Source organism: Octodon degus, unplaced genomic scaffold, assembly GCF_000260255.1.
Source record: "Octodon degus isolate 3935 unplaced genomic scaffold, OctDeg1.0 scaffold00266, whole genome shotgun sequence".
In the NCBI taxonomy this organism is placed as follows: domain Eukaryota; kingdom Metazoa; phylum Chordata; class Mammalia; order Rodentia; family Octodontidae; genus Octodon; species Octodon degus.
In genome coordinates, this window is record NW_004524842.1 from 138,259 (window position 1) to 146,698 (window position 8,440).

The 8,440-nt window shown below is 40.7% G+C and overlaps 1 protein-coding gene across 1 annotated transcript in view; it reads left to right on the plus strand.

The window, feature by feature from the left end:
• The window catches only part of Dlat (dihydrolipoamide S-acetyltransferase), a 32,147-nt gene that overhangs the window by 3,677 nt on the left and 20,030 nt on the right, over positions 1–8,440 (plus strand). Inside the window, exons 5-7 of the mRNA XM_004646356.2 lie at positions 1,349–1,475; positions 3,962–4,149; positions 5,302–5,461. Of these exons, the coding sequence (XP_004646413.1) occupies positions 1,349–1,475; positions 3,962–4,149; positions 5,302–5,461 (475 nt within the window). The remainder of the gene's footprint in view (positions 1–1,348; positions 1,476–3,961; positions 4,150–5,301; positions 5,462–8,440) is intronic.

Sequence of the window (8,440 nt, forward strand, 5' to 3'; positions counted from 1 at the left end):
TTTTTTTTTTTTTCCCCCTTCTGGAAACATTTTTGATTGATCTTATTTTTTCCTCAGGATGAGGCTATTGCTAATTAGATGCTGTTAGGCAGCAGATGAAGTCTATAAGTGAAAAACATCCAAATTTGGTGGACACCCATGCTGTATTAAAAGGGAAGCAATTTTAAATCTGTGTCAACCAACCTGATGTTTCCATTTTGTTGGAGTAGAAACGACTGTTATCAAAACAGTTTTGGGAAGGACTAAAGGTCCAGGTTATTGGTAGAGTACTGCTTCACGCACATGAAACACTGGGTTCAATTTCTAGCACCAAAAAGTTATTTTTTACATTTTAATTTTTTAAATAATTGGATACATAAAAATTCTATAAATTCATCATTACAATGTATTTTGAAGTATGCATATGATGTGGGATGGCTAATACTATACCATTTCATTATTATTATTATTATTACTATTATTTTGTATTTGGTACAGGGTCTGACTATGAAGCTTGGACTTACAGTGACCCTCCTGTTTTCAGCCTCCCCAGCATAGGGATTATAGGTGTGCACCACCATGCCTGGTCTTGGTAGCTGGTGCTGAGTGTAGTTCCAGGGATTGAACCCCGGATACTATGCTTGCCTAAGCAGGTGCTTAGTCCACTGAGCTATCTCACTGGCCCTTTCCTTACTTTTTTGTAGTAAGAACATTTAATCTGTTCTCTTGGCATTTCTCAATAATACAATATATTGTTATTTACTGTACTCACCAAACAATATTTAATGCTAATTTATTTTATATTTAGGAAGTTGGGGATAAATGTGTTTTCCAATGAATGAAAAGATAAATATATACTAAATATGGAGCATAGCCAAATTTTAAGAATGGTCTGGACCAAGCTCATTCTGTGAAAACATCGCATTTTGATCTTAGGTTAGAAAAAGATGAAAAGGGGGCTGGGGATTTGGCTCAGCGGTAGAATGCTTGCCTAGCAAGCTGGAAGCCCTGGGTTTGGTCCTTGGCACCAAAAAAAAAAAAAAAAAAAAAAGAAAAAGAAAAAAGAAAAGAAAAAAAAATGAAGAGATGTTCTGTGCTTAGGTATCTATTGAGGAAATTAATTCAGACTGTTGAGAAGTTTTTCCACCTATTGCTTTTAACTATGGAATGGATGTTAGAATGTTACAGTTCGAGCACAAAGCTTAAGACCTGAAGGATTTAAATGATGGGAAGCTGTTGAGGTGCTTCGCTTTTTCTGTGATGGATATTTGAATTATCAGTCAGCACCAGTTCATCAGACCGCAAGCTGGCGTGAGTGCTCTTGTGTCCGGTGCTCATTCTGTGCAGTAACACATGCTTGTTTCTCCAGGTACTTCTTCCTGCCCTCTCTCCCACCATGACCATGGGCACAGTTCAGAGATGGGAGAAAAAAGTGGGTGAAAAGCTAAGTGAAGGAGACTTACTGGCGGAGATAGAGACTGACAAGGCCACTATAGGTGAGATTTCTTCAGCTCTTAATGGTTGAGGCACTGAGTGTTCCACTGAGGAAGAGGATTGCCGTGCTCTCCACTGAGTGAGTGATAACACGACAATTTTACAGTTTCTTAGGGTTGGTTTTTAGAGAAAAGACATTTTATGACAAAAATGTACACAATTGGATTGGTCAGTTCCATACTGTACTTAATGAATCAAGGATATGTCAATTTAGAGGTTATTCTTAGGCTGAAGTTTGCTTTTTACCTTTATTTTCATGTTCCTGAAAAGCTGTCGCAGAGCAGCTGTAGTGTAAAGGAAAGGAAGAAAGGGCAGAAATTAAACTCATGCCACCTCCACAGTAGACAAGTACCAAGGAACTCAAAATGACTTTGAAAGAAAACTGAAACCAAAGTTTCGATTGTCTTTGTATTTTGAGAATGCCGTACAATGTCTGTTTGGATATGTCACATTTCCATTTACCCCTTTTTTGATTTTTTATGCTTAGAAACAAACCCCACATAGGAATCAAGTATCCATTATATTTATTGATATTCATAGACACTGAATTTCTTGCCTCAACTCCATACTTTGCCACCAAAGGAAACCCTGGAAGGCAAACTTATTCCCAATGGCTTGTTTTTGTTATTATTATTAATTTATTTATTTTTGAAGTATTGAGGGTTGGATGTAGGGCCTTAGGATGAAGCTACATCCTCAGCCCTTTTTATTTATTTTGAGACAAGGTCGCCGTAAATCACTGGTTGGCCAGGCTGAGCTCAAGCTTGGGGTCCTCTGACCTCTACCTCTCAGCATGTGTTACCTTGGCTAACTTCTGACAGCTTCTTTTATATTTTTTTGGGCTTGTTTTTTTATTTTTGAGACAGCCTCTCACTGTGTAGTTCCGGCTGGCCTTGAACTCACTGTGTAGCCCACACTGGCATCAAGCTTGCAGCAGTCCTCCTGCCTTAGCCTTATGTGCTGGGCTCACAGGTGTGTATTATCATGCCTAGCTAGCTTTTCCTAATTTTCCTTTTGTAGCTTGTAAGTGAGGTTTTTGCAAGAAAAGCAGTAGCCTAATATAAATTTTCAATATCATACAAATCCCAGCAATACTATATTTCAGTATTTCCCATTGAAATAATTGTTATGATACCAATTATAACTTTTTTGAAAAGCTCCGAGTATCCTTTTGTGGCTGAAATTGCATATCACTGTGTAGCTTCATGGTTTTTAATTTGACATCACAGGGTTCTGATCTTTAGCAGTACAGCTGACGACACCTTGGAGTCCTATGACGTCACGGAGGCCAGCCTTTTTGAAACATTCTTGCTGTGTAATCCAGTCCAGCCTACATAGCCCATGCTGGCCTGAAACTTGTGATCCTCCTGCCTCAGCCTCCTAAGGGGGCCACCGCACTTGGCAGAGATGTTTTTAATAGCTTTCAGAGCTAACAACTATCTATAATCTCTCATAATTATATGTAACAGATACATATAGCCCAGTATCCATGAGTGTTGGTTCCCTCCCAAAAGTCTATACATGTTTTGTACAAGTTTTTTCAAATATTTTTAGCCTTCTGGATTTGGAAGGCAAATTATGCTCATATATTTTATAACATATACTGTTTCTAAATAGCTGAAAAATATTAATTCCTTTAAATCCATAACAGCCCCTGTACCCTGAGAGAAGTATAGTCATCCCATAGTTACTTCATAGGGAGTGGGGAATCGGTTCTAGGATGTCCCCTACCCCAATCTGCAGATGCTCAGGTCCCTTCTACAAAGTGGCAAAGCATGCGGCTATAACTACGTACACCTTCTTTCATGTATTTGTTTGTGTTGGTGCTGGGAATTAAACTCAGGCCCCTCTGTGAGCTAAATAAACTTCTTTGTCTAAGTTGCACCCCTAACCACTACCATATACCATGTATCATTTCTCTGGCCCTTAGGTTACTTGTAATGCAGCATAAATGTTACATAAATAGTTGTTATACTATATTGTTGAGGAAATAATGACAAGAAAAAAAAGTCTGTAGGTATTCAGCATAGGTGCAGCCCTCGTAGTCCTAATTACATAATACATGTCAGCAACAATGTAATATTTTTGAACTACAGTTGCTTGAATGGAAGGATTTGGAACCTGTGGATGGGGAGGGCTGAGTGTACACTAATCATCCCTATTCTTTCCCCTTGTACTGGGGATTGAAGCTAGGACCTTCTTAGTGCTGTGCTAAATCCCTGGTGCTTTTTAATTTTTTATTTTGAGATAAAGTTTGACTAACTTTGTGAGTTCCCCAGCCTGGGTTTGAACTTGCCATCTCCCAGGCTCAGCCTCCAGGAGTGCCGGCATTACAGTGTGTGCCACCACACCCAGCCACAGAGAGGCGAAATGGTTTGCAATAAGGCTACAGAGTCATTTGATGAAAGCCTTTTTCTTACCACTCTGCTGTGGGTGGGTACGGATAGTAGAGTCTTAAGTTCCATAATGTTTGTTCTTTTTGTTTAAGGTTTTGAAGTACAGGAAGAAGGTTATCTGGCAAAAATCCTGATTGCTGAAGGCACAAGAGACGTCCCCCTAGGAACCCCACTGTGTATTATTGTAGAGAAAGAAGCAGATATAGCTGCATTTGCTGATTATAGGCCGACTGAAGTAACTGATTTAAAGCCACAAGCACCACCACCTACCCCACCCCTGGTAGGTATGCTTCTGGAATGAAGAAAGCATTTCTCCAGTTCATTTCTAAATGAAAGGGATTTGATTAGGTGATATCTTAGGTTCCTTTCAGCTCTAAGGTCTGATGAATAAGGAAGAAGATAGTACATTGACATTTAGGAATCGTGGACTATATAGTGTTGCGTTGTACCATCCTTCCAGTGGTCAGTAGGTTGATCCTTGTGGTCATTTCACCTCTGCTCTCCTGTCCTGCTGAGAGCAGAGCTGAAGTAACGTGTTCTCTTTCTTCTTTGGGTGTAAGTATCCTCTTTATGGAAGTTAGAGTTTGTTCCCCCTTTTGTCTGCTTCACCCTATAACTCTATGATTCTCAGTCTTGTCTATATGTACACAGTATTCATATATTACAGTAGGATGAACATACATTTATAGTACGTTGAAACCTGGACGTGGCTTGCCTTGTTCTGCACAGCATTTAGTATATTTTGCACTGTACACTATCCACCTGTACTATAAACGTGTATTCACTTCAAGCATAGTTAACACTTGTATCGGAGCTGCTGCAGGTACTAGAGTCCTGTGAATTTAGACATTTCTATCACGGACAGCTTGATTTCTGACAGCCCTACAGTCATGGAGAGCTGACAAGCAGCAGAACTGGTTTATTTAGGACTCTTTTAACATAGAGCAGTATTGCATAATTTTGTGTTTTGGCATTAAGTTAAGTAAACCCAAAAACTCTGTTGGCAGTAAACTTAATGAGGATAAGAAAGTTGCAAGAGGCTGGGGAGACAGCTCAGTGGCATAAGCTCCTGCCTGGCAAGTGCTACGTCCCCAATTCAATCCCTGGTACCTCAGGAAAAAAAAAAATGAAAGAAACTTGCAAGATACTAAAGTGCAGAAAAGCTGTAAGGATCTTATGCGCTGATCAGCAGTATTAAAATCCCTACTTTGCCCTCATAGAGGAAGATGACTTTGTCTTTGATGTAGATTATTCTTTGTATTCATATAGCTCTATTACGTTGATTAAAGACAGGAAAAAGTGATTGTGCCCTATGGAGAAGAAAGTGAACATTACTTAATTAAAATAACTTTTAACTTCATGAAAATCTAAACTCTTAATCTTTCAGACCAGTCTACACAGTTATGAGTTAATTTGTAACTTTTTTCAAAAGGTGGCCACTGTACCTCCAACTCCCCAGCCTGTAAGCCCCACACCACCAGGCACTCCTGCTGCACCAGCTCCTCCGGCTGGACCTAGGGGAAGGGTGTTTGTTAGCCCTCTCGCAAAGAAGTTGGCTGCAGAGAAAGGGATTGATCTTACGCAAGTAAAAGGTAAGTCTCTTTGCATGGAAGTTGGATGAGATTTCAGTTTCAGTTGCTTATGTGACACAGTAAAGACTGGCGTGAACAGGCGAGGCATGGTAGGGAATGCCTCTGATCCCCGCACTCGGGGAGGCTGAGCGAGGAGGATCGCAAACTCAAGCAGCTGGGGAAGGACTGGCCAGATAGCTCAGCAGACTAAAGTGCCAGCCTAGGCAGAGCCCAGCGGCTGGGGTTCGATCCCTGGCCTGCCATGCTGGCCTCCCCCCACCCACCCCCGGGGCATGCTGAGAGGGCAGTTGAGACTGGGTGTGGTGGCACGAACCTGTAACCGCAGTGCATGTGAGGCTGAAAACAGGAGAATCACTACAAACCTAAGCTACGTAGTGAGACTATAGGAACTGTAGACCTATACTAAATACATTAAAAAAAAAAAAAAAAAGCTGGCAGTGTAGTTCAGTATAAAGGCCCTGGCTTTTCCTAGGTTCAATCTTTGGTACCACCAAAATAAAAGAAAAAAAGAAAAAGAACAGAATGGGACTATAGCTTAGTAGTGTGCTCTGGAGCTAGAATGCTTGGGTTAAACATCAGCTCTGTTTTATACTGTATGACCTTTTGGGTCTCAGTCTCTATTTGTGTACAAAAATAATACCTAATAAATTGTGAGGCATAGTGGTGCATGCCTGGAACCCAGTACTTGGGAGGCTGAGGCAGGAGGATTGCCGTGAGTTCAAGGTTAGCTTTTATTACTACAGAGTGAGACCCTGTCTCCAAAAAAAAAAAAAAGTGAGGATTAAATAAGTGAACAAAAATAGCCATCATGGTAATACTTTTATTATTATTATTATTATCATTATTAAAGAAGATAAGTGCAAAGACATAATCCTAGTGGTAAACAAGTGAGTGGCAGGGTAGGTATGTGTGCAATCATGGCTGCTTTTTAACTATTCTTTCTTAAGCCATGGCTGCTGTCAGCTGGGGGAGATGCTCCTGGTGAGGTGACGCGTGATCGGACGTGAAGGCGAGGAGTGGGTCAGTCATCAGCTCAGGGCAGGAAGAAAGTAGCTGCACATGGGCTGAGGCGGAGAGTTGGTCACGTCTGAGGAGCATAGTGGAGCAGCGAGCGATAGACGTGCAGTTGGGAAGCGATGAGAACGTCAAGGATCTTCCAGGGGATGAGGAGAACGGATACTTTATTTAAAGTCTAATAGGAAGCCATTGAAAGACTTAGGCAAGGAAGTGATTTGTGTGTGTGTGTGTGTGTGTGTGTGTGTGTGCACGTGTGTTTGTGTGTTACTGGGGATTATACCAGGGCCTTTACACTGAGCTACAGCCCAGCTTTTTTTATTTTTTAAGAAAGAGTCTCACTAAGTTGTCCAGGTAGATTCAACTTGTGATCCTCCTGCGCCAGCCTTCCGGAGTGCCGGCATTACAGGTGTGTACCACTGCATCCAGCTTAACGGTGTGCATCTTAAAAAGTTCATTTTCTCCAAGGAAAGAGATTAAATGGAAGCCAGGCTCCTGTTTAGGTTCTGTGGCTGGAACTCAAGTTGGTTTAGATAAAGGTGCTAAAAATAGAAATGGATAAAAAGAAATGGATACATTAGGATACATTTTTTACTTGAAATCAACAGACTGGTCAAGAATTAAATATGGGAACTTGACAGCAGTAATTTTATTTTATTTATTTATTTATTTATTTATTTATGTGTGGCCAGCTCAGCCCACCAGGGGGCGGGGCAGGCTGGCATGTGGTGCTGGGGGATTGAACCGCTGTCCCTGTGCTTTGCTCAGCTTAGCTTGTTCTAAGTAGGTGCTTTAGACCACTGAGCCATGCCACCAGCCTGACAGCAGTAATTTTAAAGGCGGGAATAGAGCCAAGTATGGTGGTGTTTACCTGTAAGCCCAGTATTCAGGAGGCTGAGGCAGGAGGAGCACTGAGTTTGAGACCATCCTGAGCTGTATGGTGAAATCCTGTTTTGAAAAAAGAGAAAATAAAATAAAACAAAACAAAACAAAACAAAACAAAACAGTGAGATGGAACCCAGTATAGGCAGGGAGAAAGCGAGTGAAGAAGTGAAGGTAGCACTGAAGAGGATCTGCTCTGAGGACCGCTCTAGAAGAAAAGGTGTGGTTTTAATGGGCTGTAGACTGGAAAGGGCTTTAGAAGGTGAATGATAATAATGTGCTGAGCTGTAAAAGGCCCACGTCAGCAGCTCAGCACAGTGGCCAGTTGTGCTGGTAGCCCACTGCTATTATGGCCTGCTGGACTCTGTTGGGTTATTTTGCAGAATTCAAGCACCTGCAATCTTTAGACTGGCATCAAGTATGAAAGACTTCTCCAAGTACAGCTTCTCTAACAGCAATGGAACGAACACCCATCTCTGACAAAAAACAAAAAAGGGGGATATAAATAAAAGACTGTTCTGTAGGGAAGAAAAAAAAAAAAAAAAAAATATATATATATATATATATATATGATAGGATAGGATAGATATACAGCTACTTTCTCTTAGTTCAATGAGAAGAAAGGTTTGTACTAATATTTAGATGAGATATCATGTCTGCATCTTATCCTCTGAATAACTGCTAAGAAGACAACAATATACAATGTATTAATTGCTATAACTGTCTTACTAACCTGTTTTGAAACTTTTATTATTTTATCTTTTTCTCATTAAAAAGAATAAAAAATTAAAGAGAAAAAAAGGTGAGTGACTGTAGAACAACTAGTATAGAGCTTGTCAGCTGTCACTGGTAACATTTTAGCCAGAAATTCCTTTTTTAAAAAAATTATTTATATATGTATATATATATATATATGCATTTTGTACAGGGTCTCGCTACGCAGCTTGGACTCATAGTGATCCTCCTGTTTTAAGATTCCCCAGGACTGGGATTACAGGCATGCACCATGCCTGGTTTCGGTGGCTGGCACAGCACAGGGCCAGCATGGCATGCAATACTGGGTATCAAATCTGGGTCCTTTCG